Consider the following 18994-nt stretch of genomic DNA (forward strand, 5'->3'; position numbering starts at 1 on the left):
TTACATATATTCAGGTACTTATTTTGTACCAGGGGCAATGGAGGGTTAAGTGATGTGCCCAGAGTCACAAGGAGCTGCAGTGGGAATCGAAATCAGTTCCCCAGGATCAAAGTCCACTGCACTAACCACTAGGTTACTCCTCCTCCTCCAATTAGGGATGGGCAGGCATTGATAAGACTTCAGACCATCACAGTTCATGTGACAGGAGAGTTTGATGCATATTTCTCTGTTCAGGTGCAGTGTGGTCAACATTTGGAAGTACACTGGAGTCCCTGGAATCATATGTACCTGTATGAGCACATGCTGTCTATATTACAGTGCATTGATCCACTGCTAACAAGCTTGGGGAGGAGGAACACAGTGTCTAGTCTCAACCACAAGAATGGTGAAAATTTGGAGAACCGTGTGGAGATGGATGGCAGCCCACAGCTGAGCACAAATACGAAGGTGCTCCTGCTAACATTGGAGCTGACCTCAGTAAGGCTAGATGTCACATTCTCAGAGAATAGTTGCATCAGTGTGGCTGCTCAGAGTGTCTGTCTGAGCCGGCACTGTGGTTCTCTTCAGGTTCAGACCCCAGAGCTGACAGCCAACTTTGATGGCAATGACATCTTTTCTTTCAGGGGACTGGAGGTGCAGATGCTAGAGGAACTGGAGGAAATGATTTTGCACCGGAGCCCATTTCCCACATTGAAGACCTTGAGGAACCGAGTGTGGGCATTCTCCATTAACAGTGTTTCCATTGAGTTCCCCAATCAATATGACTTTTCCAAGACCCTAGACAAAGCCATTGGTGTGCAGAAATGGCTAAAGGGTCTCCATCGGGTGCCAAGCAAGGGCTTAGGGCCTCTACCACCTGATCTTCTCATCAAAGTCAAACAGTTCTCTTGGGTCTTCCTAGATGACATCTTTGAGGTGAAATTGCGTGATAACTATGAGCTGATGAAGGATGAAAGTAAAGAGAGTGCAAAACGGGTTCGGCTGCTGGATGCCAAGGTTACAGCATTGCGTAAGCAGCATGGAGAACTGCTGCCTGCCCGCAAGATTGAAGAGCTTTATGACTCACTGGAGAAGAAAAACATTGAGATTTATATTCAGCGCTCACGCCGCCTCTATGCCAACACTCCCATGAGGAAGGCACTACTGACCTGGACAGTCTCTGATCTGGAGTTGGTGGCACTGGCTGATGAGACCTTTCATGGGGTGGAGCAGGTCCTGGAGCAAATGAAGGATATAGATGATGTGAGCCCTTTTCCAGCTGAGGGATTGGAGCTGGTTATCCAGTGGTGCCGGATGGTGAAATGCAACATGAGCACTTTCTTTGGTGAGTCTTCTGTTTGATTGGGAGCGTTGGAGGAGGGGGATGTAAGGGAGTTCTGGGACATAACTGAGAGCTGAGGGCTAGCCTTTTATCATAGGGGAAGGCATTCTCTTATAGGACTCTGGAAATAGTCTCATAACTGTAGCAAATCTTGCTTTGGACTTTTGCCGCACATTTTCCCCTCTGAGACCTTAGATTGAGCTGTGTTCTATCAGCCAGGCTCTTTTAGAACAACATATACCTCCATGATGTTCGTTCTTGGGATTTAACATTATGAGGTTAGACTTTAAATGTCTATAAAATGGTATATCTGGTCTTCTCTACTTCAGTGCCCTTAATGCAGATGCTTTTCAGGGTTTCTGCCCTTGAGTCTGAGGAAGAGGATTTCCCACTACAGGGGTGTTAGTCTTACTGGCACCTAGTGGTGCTCGCGTTTAGAAAAGGATTCCTTGGTAACTAGTGAGGGGATTGCATTCCCTGGGTGTTTGTTCAGAGGAACTGTTAAGTAAGACAGGACCTTTTGGTGCATGTGGGGTTCCTTCTTCTAGTTACAGTTAAAAAAATTCAATTAATTCATGTGCAGTATTTTTTTCTTGGACAACAGTTCAAAGCACTACCAATTACAGGTTTTCATCACCAATGACAGCATGTATATGACTACTGATGTGTCCTTAGCTGGAACACATAAGTGTGCATAACTGCAGGTATGTCCTTCAGTTGGAGTGCATGTATGTGTTGTGTGCAACTGCTGTTGTGTTTCCTTTTTCAGTGCGTATCCGAGATTATCCTCGCTATCTCTTTGAGATCAAGGACTGGAAGATAACAGGGAGGCTGATTGGGACTGAGCAGCATGGACAGTCTTGCGCACGCTACCAGCAGACCCTGGAGCTTGAGGCACCTTGGAGAAATGTCTCTGTGGAAAGGAATATGCCACCGTTAAAGTTTTACCATGACTTTCATTGTAAGTGAACTCCAAAAATGCTCTTTCCTAAGCTATAGCCTGTATTTACATACCAGCTAGGATCCTAGGATACAAAGCCAGGGACTACCAGACATAATACTTTTATGTGTGACTTTAGCTCACTAAGCTCCATGTTCTTAACTGAAACATACAAGTACCAATTGAGCAAAGTTCTGACGATATTAAGTGTCCTATGGAGAATGATGGTGAGGTTCTGGGCTTACCATAGCCCTAGCACTAACATTGTACATGTTTGCTACAACTTGAGACACGACTCTGCAGCCTTGCCAAAACTGTTGTGAGGCCCTTGTCAGTCTATAACTGAACTGCAGCAGGCAAGGGGGTGACCTGATAACACTTAGTAGTGGGAAGTTGGGCCTGGGGGTATGTTATATGAGAATGAAAATTATTCTGTATAATTTTTCCTTTTCTGCAGCAGAGATTTCCTTGTACACCATAGTGTGGGGTCCATGCTGGGACCCAGCTTGGACTCTGGTTGGTCAGTCTGTTGACCTTCTTTCCAAGCCCACAGTAGATCCAAGCCCTCTTCTGCCTTGGTGGGATAAGAGTCGTCTCCTTTTTCATGGACGCTGGAACATGGATATTGACCATGCTAACCTTCACCAACTGGCCACAGAGGTAAAGAGCACTAGTTTACTATGTGAAACTGCAGAGAGCTGCAGGGCCCTCCATGTTACAGTCTCATGGTGCTGTCTTGTAGGACCCATATAACACCACTGAGAATCTTCACTGGGAATGGAACAAGCTCATGTTCAACTGGAATCCTGGACAATTTGTCTTTAGGGGACACCTAGACATCAATGTCCGCACTGCCTCCAAGTGAGTACTGTGCTTTGTGGGGTGAGCATGACTGGGAGTAGGTCTGTTACAGTTGCCATGAGCTGTGAGATCGATGTAACTGAGAACAAGGGCCATCATAACTGCTATGCACCATGAGGTGAATGTTTAGAATAGAAAGGGATAATAACAGCTATTTTTATTTTATATTATTTTTATTAAACAAAATTGCAATAATACGAAACAAAAGCAGTAAGTACAATACATTTTTTCGCTGATGTTTGTCCCCCACACAGTCCCTCCTCCCCAACACCCATAAAATACACTATAGTATATAGACAATTTCTCCGAGGACAAGCAGGCTGCTTGTTCTCACGACTGGGTGACGTCCGCGGCAGCCCCCACCAACCGGAAATAAGCTTCGCGGGACGGTCAGCACGCAGGGCACGCCCACCGCGCATGCGCGGCCGTCTTCCCGCCCGTGCGCGACCGCTCCCGCCAGTTACTTTTTTTCCGCGACTGAGAGAGTTGTGTTTTCCCCTCTCTCTCGTTTCAGCCGCCGGATTTTTTCGACCGCGTTTACGCGGATCGTCGCTTTTGGCCTGTTCGGCCTCTTCTTTTTCTTCTTTCTCTTTTAAAAAAAAAAAAAAAAAAAAAAAAAAAGAGAATTTTGCGCGTGTGGAGCACGCGCTCCTTCTTTTCCCTCGCTTTCTAGCGGGGACGCCTCGTTGCGGCCTAGTGGCCGCTCGGTCGGTTACAATTTTCGTGGTGTGATTTTAGCCACCATTGCCGACTTTGACTTCGCCGACGCGATTTTTCCGTCGATGTCCTCGAAGGTCCCGAGTGGATTTAAAAAGTGTGGTCGCTGCGGCCGGCCGATCTCGCAGACCGACACCCACGCTTGGTGCCTCCAGTGCCTCGGGCCGGAGCACAATCTCAAGTCGTGCGTTTTGTGTCTCGGTCTCCGGAAACGGACTCAGGTTGCGAGGCAAGTTCTGCGGGACCGTCTTTTTGGAACTTGCGCCGGCCCCTCGACGTCGACCTCGACGGCATCGGTATCGAAGGCCGGTTCTTCGGTACCGGTATCGATGCCCGAGACATCGGCACCGATGGCAGCGACCCCAGGAGAACAGGTCCCGTCGGCCCGCCGGTCCGCCGGCGAGAGTGGGGTAGAGAGACCGCGTGGGCAGTCGGCCCCGGTCACTCCCTCAACTCGTGAGCCACGGGACCGAACCCTGTCGGACCCGGTACCCCGAGACCGAGGGGGATCGACCTCCTCCTCCTCCATGCCCTCCGGCACCGGTGACGGGCACCGGAAAAAAGACAAGAAGCGCCGTCACCGGGAGCCCTCGGTGCACCCTGAAGAGGAGTCGACGCCGAAGCGTCATCGCAGAGAGGAGAGATCTCCGTCGGTGGTGGAGGTACCGACGCGTCGGGGTTCCGGCACCTCGGTGCCATCTCCTGGCCCCCAGCAGCTTCCGGCACCGACACCCTTACCGGCCCCACCGCCTTTCCCGGCAGCGGGCCTGGACGAGTGCCTCAGAGCCATCCTTCCGGGGATCCTGAGCACCCCCGGCGCCGATGACTGTGGCGCCGGCGAGCTCTAGCCCGGCGCCGGGGCAGTCGACACCGCCGCCGCTTGCGGTGCCGGTCTCGACAGCCACGCAGGTGGAGTCCCCGTCGACGTCGATGGAGGGAGCTCCGTCCCCGCCGGCGCGGGAGTCCACCGCTCGACGACACCGAGACCTTGGTGCCTCGACGTCGAGCCGGGCCCGGTACCGGACTCAGCTACATGAGCTAATGTCCGATACCGAGGACGAGGACTCGTGGGGGGAAGAGGAGGACCCGAGATATTTCTCCTCCGAGGAGTCTACAGGCCTTCCCTCGGACCCCACGCCGTCACCGGAGAGGAAGCTCTCACCTCCTGAGAGTCTCTCCTTTGCCTCCTTTGTGCGGGATATGTCTATAAGCATTCCCTTTCCCGTGGTCTCTGTGGAAGAGCCGAGGGCCGAGATGCTCGAGGTCCTCGACTATCCATCACCACCTAGAGAGTCCTCCACGGTACCGCTGCACAATGTCCTGAAGGAGACGCTGCTCCGGAACTGGGTGCGACCACTAACTAATCCCACCATTCCCAAGAAAGCAGAGTCCCAGTACAGGATCCACTCTGACCCAGAGCTCATGCGGCCCCAGTTGCCCCATGACTCAGCGGTCGTGGATTCTGCTCTCAAGAGGGCACGGAGTTCGAGGGATACCGCCTCGGCGCCCCCGGGGCGGGAGTCTCGCACTCTGGACTCATTTGGGAGGAAGGCCTACCAATCCTCCATGCTCGTGACCCGCATCCAATCTTACCTGCTCTATATGAGCATCCACATGCGGACCAATGTGCAACAGCTGGCGGACCTGGTCGATAAGCTCCCGCCGGAGCAGTCCAGGCCTTATCAGGAGGTGGTCAGGCAGCTGAAGGCGTGCAGAAAGTTCCTGTCCAGGGGGATTTTTGACACCTGTGACGTGGCATCTCGTGCTGCGGCCCAAGGTATAGTGATGCGCAGGCTCTCATGGCTGCGTGCCTCTGACCTGGACAACCGCACCCAGCAGAGACTGGCTGACGTCCCTTGCCGGGGGGATAACATTTTCGGTGAGAAGGTCGAGCAGATGGTGGACCAACTGCATCAGCGGGAAACCGCTCTCGACAAGCTCTCCCACCGGGCGCCTTCAGCACCCGCCCCCACGGGTGGGCGTTTTTCCCGGGCACGGCAGGCTGCACCCTATTCTTTTGCAAAGCGTAGGTACAACCAGCCGGCCCGAAGGCCTCGTCAGGCACAGGGACAGCCCCAGCGCGCTCGTTCTCGTCAACAGCGTGCGCCTAAGCAGCCCCCTGCGCCTCCACAGCAAAAGCCGGGGACGGGCTTTTGACTGGATCCACGGGAACATAGCCGCCCTACAAGTGTCCGTACCGGACGATCTGCCGGTCGGAGGGAGGTTAAAAATTTTTCACCAAAGGTGGCCTCTCATAACCTCCGACCAGTGGGTTCTCCAAATAGTGCGGTGCGGATACGCCCTAAATTTGGCATCCCTGCCTCCAAATTGTCCTCCGGGAGCTCAGTCTTTCAGCTCCCTTCACAAGCAGGTACTTGCAGAGGAACTCTCCGCCCTTCTCAGCGCCAATGCGGTCGAGCCCGTACCACCCGGGCAGGAAGGGCAGGGATTCTATTCCAGGTACTTCCTTGTGGAAAAGAAAACAGGGGGGATGCGTCCCATCCTAGACCTGAGAGGCCTGAACAAATTCCTGGTCAAAGAAAAGTTCAGGATGCTTTCCTTGGGCACCCTTCTGCCAATGATTCAGAAAAACGATTGGCTATGTTCCCTGGATTTAAAGGACGCATACACTCACATCCCGATTCTGCCAGCTCACAGGCAGTATCTCAGATTCCGACTGGGCGCACGGCACTTTCAGTATTGTGTGCTGCCCTTTGGGCTCGCCTCTGCCCCACGAGTGTTTACCAAGTGCCTCGTGGTGGTAGCGGCCTATCTACGCAAGCTGGGAGTGCACGTGTTCCCATATCTCGACGATTGGCTGGTCAAGAACACCTCGGAGGCAGGAGCCCTCCGGTCCATGCAGTGCACTATCCAACTTCTGGAGCTGCTGGGGTTTGTGATAAATTACCCAAAGTCCCATCTCCAGCCAACTCAGTCTCTGGAATTCATAGGAGCGCTGCTGAATTCCCAGACAGCTCAGGCCTACCTTCCCGAAGCGAGGGCCACCAATCTCTTGACCCTGGCTTCGCAGACCAGAGCGTCTCAGCAGATCACAGCTCGGCAGATGTTGAGACTTCTGGGTCATATGGCCTCCACAGTTCATGTGACTCCCATGGCTCGTCTTCACATGAGATCTGCTCAATGGACCCTAGCTTCCCAGTGGTTCCAGGCCACCGGGAATCTAGAAGATGTCATCCGCCTCTCCACCAGTTGCCGCACTTCACTGCTCTGGTGGACCATCCGGACCAATTTGATCCTGGGACGCCCATTCCAAATTCCGCAGCCCACGAAAGTGCTGACGACGGATGCATCTCGCCTGGGGTGGGGAGCCCATGTCGATGGGCTCCACACTCAGGGTCTGTGGTCCCTCCAGGAAAAGGATCTGCAGATCAACCTCCTGGAGCTCCGAGCGATCTGGAACGCACTGAAGGCTTTCAGAGATCGGCTGTCCTGTCAAATTATCCAAATTCGGACAGACAATCAGGTTGCAATGTATTACGTCAACAAGCAGGGGGGCACCGGATCTCGCCCCCTGTGCCAGGAGGCCGTCGGGATGTGGCGTTGGGCGTGTCGGTTCGGCATGCTCCTCCAAGCCACGTACCTGGCAGGCGTAAACAACAGTCTGGCCGACAGACTGAGCAGAGTCATGCAACCGCACGAGTGGTCGCTCCATGCCAGAGTGGTACGCAAGATCTTCCGAGCGTGGGGCACCCCCTCGGTGGACCTTTTCGCCTCTCAGACCAACCACAAGCTGCCTCTGTTCTGTTCCAGACTTCAGGCACACGGCAGGCTAGCGTCGGATGCCTTTCTCCTCCATTGGGGGACCGGCCTCCTGTATGCTTATCCTCCCATACCTTTGGTGGGGAAGACCTTACTGAAGCTCAAGCAAGACCGCGGCACCATGATTCTGATCGCGCCCTTTTGGCCCCGTCAGATCTGGTTCCCTCTTCTTCTGGAGTTGTCCTCCGAAGAACCGTGGAGATTGGAGTGTTTTCCGACTCTCATTTCGCAGAACGACGGAGCGTTGCTGCACCCCAACCTTCAGTCTCTGGCTCTCACGGCCTGGATGTTGAGGGCGTAGACTTCACTGCGTTGGGTCTGTCTGAGGGTGTCTCCCGGGTCTTGCTTGCCTCTAGGAAGGATTCCACTAAAAAGAGTTACTTTTTCAAGTGGAGGAGGTTTGTCATGTGGTGTGAGAGCATGGCCCTAGAACCTCGTTCTTGCCCTGCACAGAACCTGCTTGAATACCTTCTGCACTTATCAGAGTCTGGCCTCAAGACCAACTCAGTAAGGAATCACCTTAGTGCGATTAGTGCTTACCATTATCGTGTGGAAGGAAAAGCCATCTCTGGAGAGCCTTTAGTCGTTCGATTCATGAGAGGCTTGCTTTTGTCAAAGCCCCCTATCAAGCCTCCTGTTGTGTCATGGGATCTCAACGTCGTCCTCACCCAGCTGATGAAACCTCCTTTTGAGCCACTGAATACCTGCCATCTGAAGTACTTGACCTGGAAGGTCATTTTCTTGGTGGCAGTTACTTCAGCTCGTAGGGTCAGTGAGCTTCAAGCCCTAGTAGCTCATGCTCCATATACCAAATTTCATCACAACAGAGTAGTGCTCCGCACCCACCCAAAGTTCCTGCCGAAGGTGGTGTCGGAGTTCCATCTTAACCAGTCAATTGTCTTGCCAACATTCTTCCCCAGGCCGCATACCCGCCCTGCTGAACGTCAGTTGCACACATTGGACTGCAAGAGAGTATTGGCCTTCTACTTGGAGCGGACACAGCCCAACAGACAGTCCGCCCAATTGTTTGTTTCTTTCGACCCTAACAGGCTAGGGGTCGCTGTCGGGAAACGCACCATCTCTAATTGGCTAGCAGATTGCATTTCCTTCACTTACGCCCAGGCTGGGCTGACTCTTGAGGGTCATGTCACGGCTCATAGTGTCCGAGCCATGGCAGCGTCAGTGGCCCACTTGAAGTCAGCCACTATTGAAGAGATCTGCAAGGCTGCGACGTGGTCATCTGTCCACACATTCACATCTCATTACTGCCTCCAGCAGGATACCCGACGCGACAGTCGGTTCGGGCAGTCGGTGCTGCAGAATCTGTTTGGGGTGTAAATCCAACTCCACCCTCCAGGACCCGAATTTATTCTGGTCAGGCTGCACTCTCAGTTAGTTGTTCTTCGTAGGTCAATTTCTGTTATACCCTCGCCGTTGCGAGGTTTAATTGACCTGGGTTCTTGTTTTGAGTGAGCCTGAGAGCTAGGGATACCCCAGTCGTGAGAACAAGCAGCCTGCTTGTCCTCGGAGAAAGGGTATGATACATACCTGTAGCAGTTGTTCTCCGAGGACAGCAGGCTGATTGTTCTCACCTACCCTCCCTCCTCCCCTTTGGAGTTGTGTGTTTCATACTTTTTGCTAGTCATTCAACTGGCGGGAGCGGTCGCGCACGGGCGGGAAGACGGCCGCGCATGCGCGGTGGGCGTGCCCTGCGTGCTGACCGTCCCGCGAAGCTTATTTCCGGTTGGTGGGGGCTGCCGCGGACGTCACCCAGTCGTGAGAACAATCAGCCTGCTGTCCTCGGAGAACAACTGCTACAGGTATGTATCATACCCTATACAACACAATACTGGATGAATGAAGGTTTTGACTCCTATAACCCCCATCATCCCTCCATCATAAACGCCCTATAACCCCCATCATCCCTCCATCATAAACGCAACAAATACTTATATCCCATTCCTTCCTATACCCTTCCTCCCTCTGTAGCCTCAAATGTACATAAGAACTCCTACCATCCGCTACCCTAATCTGAAAACCATTTAGCACCAAACTACATGGTTTGGATGACAAGGATTGGCTATAACTATTCCAAATAAGCAAAAACACTTTTTGTTTCCTAGGGGATTTGTGAGCATCTCTTGATTCCCACAACATTAATGTATGTAACTTATTCCACCAGTGCCAAAAAGATGCTTTGCTAAGGAATAATTGAGAATCTTTCCTTGAAACCTCATAATGTGCAGAGTAATTAAATAGTATCCCCATGGATTTAGGTACAATGTGTCTTCCTAATAAGTTCCCCAGATACCTATTAATTTTGCCCAAGACACATATATCTTACTGCATTGCCAGAAAGCATGAGCAAAAGTATTATCATAAAGAGCTATTTTTATGTTAAAGCTGAAGATCCGTGAGAGATTCTAGAGTTAACATGATCCTGTAGGCTCTCATGCTAACCATGGCCTTGGTCTCCTTGTGCTACCATTTCATGGATTATTGCATAGGATGACATTTGAGAATGTTTTAACATTAGCAGATGTGGGGACAGGAATGCTTGAAGACACAATATGGGCTTAATTAAGGTCTTTTCCTAGAAATAAAGACTGGGAGAAAAGCCTGGGTGAATCATTCCATGTGTTTTTTTTTCTTTTTTAATTATTGTAAACATTTTGGCTGGAAATATGAAAAGCTGTTGGACCTGAAAATACTGAATTAGTTGTGTTTGAATATATCTTCATGTTACTGTAAATTATCAAAATAAATAAATCTAAATGTCTTCCATGACAGGTATGATGATTGCTGCTTTCTGCACCTGCCTGATCTCTGGATGACTTTTGACCTTCAATGGCTTTGCCATGGTAATCCCCATGATCACCATTCTGTGGTGCTGTGCTCCCCAAAGTTCATATCGGAATTCTCATCAAGTCCACCCCATGACTCATACCGGGCCTTTCGATCTGAAAACCTGAATCTGTCCATCATCATGGACCTGACACAGGCCAGCCCAGGTAAGTTCTGAGGGTAGGAGCGTCTCTATACAGTTACAATTTATATTCTGATGGACATTTTGTCCTCCACAGAAAACTGCCAGAGCTCCTGCTCTGTGTAGTACTCTATAAGTTGTTACCACATCTCTAACTGATGCTTGTCATCTCTTGGGAAACAGCATTCATTATCAGGATTTTGCATTTCTAAGAAATTTTGGTCTGAGTTGAGTTGGTGCTGTCTGGCTCCAGCATACGGTGTATTTAGATTCGTGCTTATTTTGATGTCCCGGTTCTTTCATCAAAACCAGACCTTGCCATAACAGACCTTGACTCCTGGGGAGAGGGAGAACCGATTCTGTCACAAGGCGTATTAGATCTCCATTCCAGGCCTAACCTGTAGTTAGTGATTAGGACAAGAGAAGCATGTTTCTCCAAGGATAAGCAAGACATTATACTGCCACTTATGGGTGATGTCATCCAACCAAGCTCAGCATGGAGAGTTTCCCAGCAGCTTTCTGGAAGCCTTTGGAAGATTGTGCAGTGCATTTGTGCACACCTTCCTGCCTACTGCGCAAGACCAAACAGATCGCATCTTCTATTTGGATTGCAGCCTTGTTTTGTTTCTTATTTTTGTGTAAGTGCTATGCAGGACCAGTGTTCCTTTAGTTCTCTTTTATCTTATAGTTTAGTATTTTTGTTACTTATAAGTTTTTCATAGCGTTTTGGTCCCCGAACCCCAATACAGTCTGAGTGCTCCCTGTCAGAATGATTTTTGCCTTATTTTTTTTTCCCACAGTTGAACTGTTTGATTTCACTTTGGCTATTTTCCCTGACATGTCCCAGAAAATTCTCAGTGTTTAAAAAAAAAAGTGCTCCTGGTGTGCCAGGACCATGTCACTTACTTACGGGTTTATATATTTTAATTTGAATTGTAACCTAGGACTCCCTTGGTTACCCCCCACCCCCTCCAGTTTCATGGGATCTTCCAAGATTGGGGCACCCCTCGGTGGATCTCTTTGCCACTTACTTGAACAGAAACGTTCCTCAGTGCTGCTGCAGGCTAACATAGAATGTATTTCTTTAGGTCTTTTGTGTGCATATTATCCCATACCTCTCCTAGGAAGACCCTTTCTGAAAGTCAAGCAGGACAGAGAGACCATGATCCTCATTGCCTTCCATTGTCCAAGGCCAAAATTGTTCCTAAGAACATAAGAATAGCCATACTGGGTCAGACCAGTGGTCCATCTAGCCCAGTATCCTGCTTCCAACAGTGGCCAATCCAGGTCACATGTATCTGGCAGAAACCCAGTTAGTAGCAACATTCCATGCTACCGATCCCGGGGCAAGCAGTGGCTTCCCTCAAGTCCATCTCAATAAAAATGGACTTTTCCTCCAGGAACTTGTCCAGACCTTTTTTAAACCCAGATATGCTAAAAGCTCTAGGAGCGAGTTGAGTTCCAGAGCTTTAACTATTCTTTGAGTGAAAAAAAATTACTCCTATTTGTGTTAAAAGTATTTCCATACACTTTCATTGAGTGTTCCCTGGTCTTTATACTTTTTGAAAGAGTGAAAAATTGATTGTTCTACACCACTCAGGATTTTATGGACCTCATTCATATCCACCCTCTGCCATCTCTTTTCCAAGCTGAAGTGCCATAACCTCTGTAGCCTTTCCTCATATGGGAGGAGTTTCATCCCCTTTATCATTTTGGTTGCTCTTTTTGGAACCTTTTCTAATTCTGCTATATCTTTTTTGAAATACGTGTATGGCAACGAGAATTGGACAAATTGCTCAAGGTGAGGTTGCACCACGGAGCAATAATAATCTTGGTCTTATTTTGCATCCCTTTCCTAATAATTCCTAGTATCCATGACACCTAGATCTTTTTCTTGAGTGCTGACTCCTAAAGTGGACCCTAGCATCAGGTAACTATGATTTGGATTATTCATTTTGTGACATCTTCCCAATGTGCATCACTTTGCATTTGTCCCCATTAAATTCCATCTGCCATTTGGATGCCCAGTCTTAGGAAACTCAAAGTCTTAGGAAAGTCTTCTGCAATTTTTCACAATCCACATGTGTTTTGACAACTTTGAATAGTTTTGTGTCATCTGCAAATGTAATCACCTCATTTGTTGTCCTGTTTACCAGATTATTTATAAATATGTTAAATAGCACTGGTTCCAATACAGATCACTGTAGCACCCCACTATTCACCCTCTTCCATTGAGAAAATGGCCATTTAACCCTACCCTTTGTTTTCTGTCCAATAACCAGTTCCTAATCCCTTTTTAATGACTTTTTAATTTTCTCAGGAGATCCTCACGAGGAACTTTTGTCAAAAGCTTTCTGAAAATTCAGATACATTACATCAACCAGCTCACCTTTATCCACATTTATTTATGCCTTCAAAGAAATGAAGCAAATTGGTGAGGCAAAACTTCCTTTGGCTGAACCCATGCTGTCCCATTAAACCATGTTTGTTTACGTATTCTGTAATTTTATTCTTCTAGTTTCCACTATTTTCCCCGGTACTGAAGGTCAGGCTTACCAGTCTGCAATTTCCCGCTTCCTCAGCGACCCTCCAGACCGGTCAAGACGCGTGGGTTATGTCCTCCTACCAGCAGAGGGAGACTGAGAAAACACTAAGCTTTTGAAGCCTGTATATATAACCTGTGCAGAACCTCCACTAGCCAGTATTTTCTCAGTCTCAGCAGAGGTAGCAGTTGACAGCCTGTGCAGTCTCCAATAATCTGGTGAGGTAGTTTGTCATTGGGTCGTAGGATTTTTTCCTTCCAAACTTTATTCTGTTGCAGTACCCTGTACGTGTGTGTAAAAAAAAAAAAAAAAAAGTGCTTTCGGGCCCTGGGTCTGGTGGGGCCCAGTTTTTCCCCCTGGGGTGTTACACCTATGTTTGGGTCCCTCCCCCTGTGCTGCTCTCTATTTCTGTTTGCTTGGCAGTTTTGTGCCTCGGCTGCTTTCTCAGTATTGTAGCCTTGAGTGCCTTACAATTTCCAGATGCCAGAATTAGAGTACTGTGCCTTTAAGGTCAGTTATTCTATTTCATTTTGCTTGCCAGCTTTGTGCCTCGGCTGCTTTCTCAGTATTGTAGCCTTGAGTGCCTTACAATTTCCAGATGCCAGAATTAGAGTACTGTGCCTTTAAGGTCAGTTATTCTATTTCGTTTTGCTTGGCAGCTTTGTGCCTCGGCTGCTTTCTCAGTATTGTAGCCTTGAGTGCCTTACAATTTCCAGCTGCCAGATTTAGAGTACTGTGCCTTTAAGGTCAGTTATTCTATTTCGTTTTGCTTGGCAGCTTTGTGCCTCGGCTGCTTTCTCAGTATTGTAGCCTTGAGTGCCTTACAATTTCCAGCTGCCAGAGTTGGAGTACTGTGCCTTTAAGGGCATTTATTTCTTTATTTTCAGCGGACCGAACGGGGGTTTCGATTCCTTGCTGGAACGAGAGAGCAGCGCTTTCTTCAGTGCTTTTGCAGTGTGAGGGAGTTTTTGGTTTGGCGCGTTTACGGAACAGCTTTTCCCTTCCCTCGTGGTTTATGGCGGCCCAGCTCCTCCGATGTCGCGCGTGCTGGTGGCGAGGGGTAGAGGCGCCGGGTGCTCAGTGTAGCTTTGCGGTGCACCTATAAAGGTGGCTGCGGCACCCCCCGACTTGACCGCGGAGGGATCGATGGTGTCGGGAGTCTCCGGGTCAGTGGGAGCGTAGGCAGGGCTGCTGTCAGCGGGAACAGTTTCGGCGGGAACAGCCGCCATCTTGAGTCTGACGCGGCCCGTGGAGCCAGCTGTTTTTGGGCCTGCAGCCTCCGTTTTTGGCACAAAAGGGCCTAATGACGGTCCAGGAATGGTGGGCTTTCCTCCAGATTTTGTCTGGACGCGGTATCAGGCCTGGAGATCGGGACCCCCCCCCCCCTAATTGGAAGAGGGGGCTATTTCCGTCTTGGCTGAGAGACCACGGTTAGAGTGGTCAGAGGACAGGCAATGTTTTTCTCCTGTAGCTGCAGAAGCTGTGCTTAGTGATCTGGGGGAGTCAGATGGAATTGAGGGCTCTCAGGAGCAGGATTGGTGGATTCCTGGAGAGGATCCTTCAATAGTGCGGATTTTCCATAGAGATGAGCTGTCAGAACTCATAGATCAGGTGTCGTCCACCCTTCAGTTTGGTCCTGAGGTGGCTTTGGGGGAAACTGTCCAGGATCCGTTGGTGAAGGGCATTCAGCGTCAGGCGTGATCCTTCCCTATGAACAAGGATCTCCGGGAGATGATTTGTCAGGAATGGGATTTGCCGTGTAAGGTGGCAAAGGCAATGGCGAGGCTTTATCCCCTCCCTCAGGACGATAGGGATTCCTTTAAGGCTCCCACGGTAGATGCAGTAGTGACGGCAGTAATTATAGCTACGGCTATCCCGGTTGATGGAGGAATGGCCCTCCGTGATCCTCAGGATAGGAAGTTGGGATCTTTTCTCAAGCGTAGTTTTATTTTGTCGGCTCTAGCCCTGCAGGCCTCGGTTTGTGGGGGTCTGGTAGCTCGGGCATGTTTTCGTTGGGCCGAGAAGCTCCTGGATGATTCGGTAGATGTTGGTTCTTCTGGGGGTCAGGAGTTAGCCGACTTGGACATGGGTTCATCCTTTTTGTCTGAGGCTTTTATGATTTGTTGCCTACTTCAGACAAAAAATATGGCTATGGTTGTGGGTCTCTGCCACTTAAGGGAGCTATGCTCTTTGGAGAAGATTTGGACAAGTTAGTGTGAGGTCTTAGTGATACCAAGGTTCTATGGCTTCCAGATTTTCAGTTCAAGGCAGGGGCCAGAACTAGTTCCTCTCGGGGACGGTTTAGGGAGGCTCAGCGGTATAGGCCGGGCAGATCGAGTGGGACCTACCCCTAGCTGTCTGTTTGTCTGTCCAATTTAGATTGTGAGCTCTGTTGAGCAGGGACTGTCTTTTCATGTTAATTTGGACAGCGCTGTATAAGTCTAGTAGTGCTATAGAAATGTTTAATAGTAGTAGGACCTCTAGGGGTCGGTTTTTCCAGCGCGCACAGTTCTTTCGTGAGAATCGTCGCGGAGGGCGTGGCTTTTCCGTAGGAGGTTAGTATTCACGCCGCAATTCCCAATGAAGGTGTGCGGGCTCAGGCTCTGGTGCATGTTGGGGCTCGGCTGAGTCTGTTTTACCAGAGCTGGGCCCAAATCAGGTCAGATCAGTGGGTTCTCAAGGTGTTTCGAGGCGGATATGCGCTGTTGTCCCGAAGTGTTTCTGGAATCCCTCTGTCGGTCTTGGAGCAAGAGGGCAGCAGTGAGGGACACTCTGCGGTGGCTGCTCGCATTGGGAGCCGTGGTTCCTGTTCCTTCAGATCAGCAACGCTCAGGGTGCTATTTGATCTATTTTGTGGTCCACAAGAAAGAGGACACTTTTCGTCCCATTTTAGATCTCAAAAGGGTCAATGCGGCACTCAAGGTGCCCTGTTTCCGGATGGAGACGTTGCGGTCGGTCACTGGTGCGGTCCGGAAAGGAGAGTTTCTCACTTCCCTGGATTTGACGGAAGCTTATCTTCACTTTCCTTCGTGCAGCCTTTTGGTTCCAAGTTACAGGGTCCGATTTGTCGGTTCCTTGCAGAGAAGGCGCCGACAGCCCGTACTTATCGTCAGGTCCTGGGCCTGATGGCGGCGACCATAGAGGTAGTTCCATGGGCCAGGGCGCACATGCGTCAGGTACAGTCAGCTCTGTTCAGTCGTTGGTCCCCTCTGTCGCAGGACTTGGAAATGTGTTGTCCGCTGTCGGTGGCCCCTCGTCTCAGTCTCCGCTGGTGGCTCAACCCGCGCAATTTGGGAACAGGAATGCCGTTGGAGTCCCCACAGGGGCTGGTAATGGTCACGGATGCCAGTCTGCAAGGTTGGGGGGCACATTGTCTCGGTCAGGTAGCTCAAGGCCGGTGGTCTCGGGCAGAAGCAGAGTGGTCCATCAACCGGCTGGAAACTCGGGCCATTTGGGTGGTGCTCCAGGCCTTGACGTCGGTGGTTCGCCACAAGGCTGTCCGAGTGCTCTGTGACAATGCCATGGCAATAGCATATGTCAACCGTCAAGGGGGGACGAAGAGCCTTGGCGGCGCAGTTGAACTCATCTTCAGGCTCTCTTGGCAGCGCATGTGGCCGGGGTAGGTCACATAGATGCAGATTATTTCAGCAGGCACACTCTAGATCCCAGAGAGTGGTCTTTTCTTCGGTCAGTGTTCCAGTGAGTTGTGTCGGTCTGGGGACTTTCGGTGATCTTAGGGCAACGGCTCGCTATGCGCAAGTTCAGAGATTTTTTGTTTTTTCAGTCGCTGAAGAGACCCTTGAGCGGAGGGAATCGACGCTCTTCTGTTGCCTTGGCCTCGGGAGTGACTGTATGTGTTTCCTCCGTGGCTGTTAGTCGGTCGAGTAATATAGCGCATCGAACATCACTTCGGTCGGGTGATTCTGGTAGCTCCGGATTGGCAGCATCGACCATGGTACGGAGACCTGGTGCGGTTGGCAGGGGCGGCGGCCCTGCCTTTGTTGGGATCAGTTCTGTGTCAAAGCCCGATAATCATGCAGGTTCCGGCTCGGTTTTCGCTTATGGCTTGGCTCTTGAGCGGCACAAGTTGAAGAAGAAGGGGCTTTCGTCCAGTGGCTTTGCTACGATGTTGAGTTGCCGTAGACGATCCACTTCCTTGGCGTATGTCCGGGTTTGGAGAATCTTTGAGCACTGGTGTGAAGACCATCGAGTTCGTCCGTTTCGCTCTTCGGTGGCGGAAGTTTTGGAATTTTTGCACGATGGTGTTGATAGGGGTCTGGCCTTGTCTACACTGAAGGTTCAGGTGGCAGCTTTGTCATGTTTTCGTGGGAAGCTTCAGTGAAAGTCCTTCGCGTCTGTGCCTGAGGTAGTGCGTTTTTTGAAGGGTGTTAAGTTGCTGCGTCCACCTCAGTGACGGATGGTGCCTCCGTGGGATTTGAAGCTAGTTTTGGATGCTTTGATCAGGCCTCCGTTTGTGCCGCTGGTATCGGCATCTTGTAAGGATTTATCTTTAAAGACGGTCTTGTTGGTGGCGATTACTTCAGCACGGAGTGTTTCAGAGCTTCAGGCTTTGTCTTGTAGGGAACCATTTTTGTCCTTTCTGAGGGAAAGGTTTCGTTGCGGACGGTGCTTTCCTTTTTTTGCCCAAGGTGGTTTCCGAGTTCCATGTTAATCAGGTCATCTCTCTGCCAGTGTTGGGTGATATGGCTGGAGATTCGGAGCAGCGTGGTATTGCCAAGCTGGATGTCAGGAGAGTTTTGAGTTGTTATCTCTCTGGAACTCAGGACTTCAGAGCCTCTGACCGTTTGTTCGTTCTTCATGGTGGCCCAAAGAAGGGTGCAGCGGCTCCTAAGGTGACCATAGCACGGTGGTTGAAGGAGGCGGTTGCATCTGCTTACTTGGTGAAGGGTCCTGTGGTGCCTAGGGGCTGGTCTGCTCATTCCACTAGGGGAATGGCAGCCTCGTGGGCGGAGAATAGTATGATTTCTCTGTTAGATATTTGTTGGGCTGCGGTTTGGTTTTCGTTGCATTCCTTTGTGAAGCATTATAGGATTCCTGTGCATGCAAAGGACGAGGTGCGCTTTGGGGCAGCAGTTTTGACCTCTGGCCTTAGTAGGTCCCTCCCGTAAGTTAGTTACTGCTCTGGTACGTCCCACGCGTCTTGACCGGTCTGGAGGGTCGCTGAGGAAGGTGAAATTAGATCTTACCTGCTAATTTTCTTTCCTCTAGACCCTCCAGACCGGTCAAGAGCCCGCCCTGTCTGTATTGGAGGCCAGGAGGTGTGTTGGTTGGATAATTCTTGGCTGCTGTAGATTGTTGTTTCTCTAATTGCAGACTGTTTATTTTTTGTTTTGTGATAGGAGTCTGGGACAGGTGGGGCTCTTCTTTGATAGTCCACCTGTAGAAGCCCAACTGTTTTATCAAAGGCAAAGGAACATGTTTCCGTAAGAGCAAGCGGAAGATGTTTCTTGTTTTTGCAGTTTACTGTGACCACGTACAGGGTTTGCTAGTTGTTGTTAGTGTTTTTTGTTTCTCTGCTTTGTCAGGGTTATACTGGCTAGTGGAGGTTCTGCACAGGTTATATATACAGGCTTCAAAAGCTTAGTGTTTTCTCAGTCTCCCTCTGCTGGTAGGAGGACATAACCCACGCGTCTTGACCGGTCTGGAGGGTCTAGAGGAAAGAAAATTAGCAGGTAAGATCTAATTTCACCTTCACCCTTGTAACCCTTTTTATTGGCCACCCTCCAATCTTCAATTACTGCAGATGATTTTAATGACAGGTTACAGATCACTAACAGCAGATCAGCAATTTCATGTTTGAGTTCTCTCAGTACCCTGGGGTGTAT

General features: G+C 50.1%; 1 protein-coding gene across 2 annotated transcripts in view; it reads left to right on the plus strand.

Moving 5' to 3' along the window:
- The window catches only part of KIAA0100 (KIAA0100 ortholog), a 144726-nt gene that overhangs the window by 71754 nt on the left and 53978 nt on the right, over window positions 1–18994 (plus strand). For both annotated transcript variants that reach the window (XM_030222080.1, XM_030222081.1), the window contains exons 16-20: window positions 235–1324; window positions 2091–2282; window positions 2719–2921; window positions 3004–3122; window positions 10410–10630. In XM_030222080.1, the coding sequence (XP_030077940.1) occupies window positions 235–1324; window positions 2091–2282; window positions 2719–2921; window positions 3004–3122; window positions 10410–10630 (1825 nt within the window). The remainder of the gene's footprint in view (window positions 1–234; window positions 1325–2090; window positions 2283–2718; window positions 2922–3003; window positions 3123–10409; window positions 10631–18994) is intronic.

This window comes from Microcaecilia unicolor, chromosome 13, assembly GCF_901765095.1.
Source record: "Microcaecilia unicolor chromosome 13, aMicUni1.1, whole genome shotgun sequence".
In the NCBI taxonomy this organism is placed as follows: Eukaryota; Metazoa; Chordata; class Amphibia; order Gymnophiona; family Siphonopidae; genus Microcaecilia; species Microcaecilia unicolor.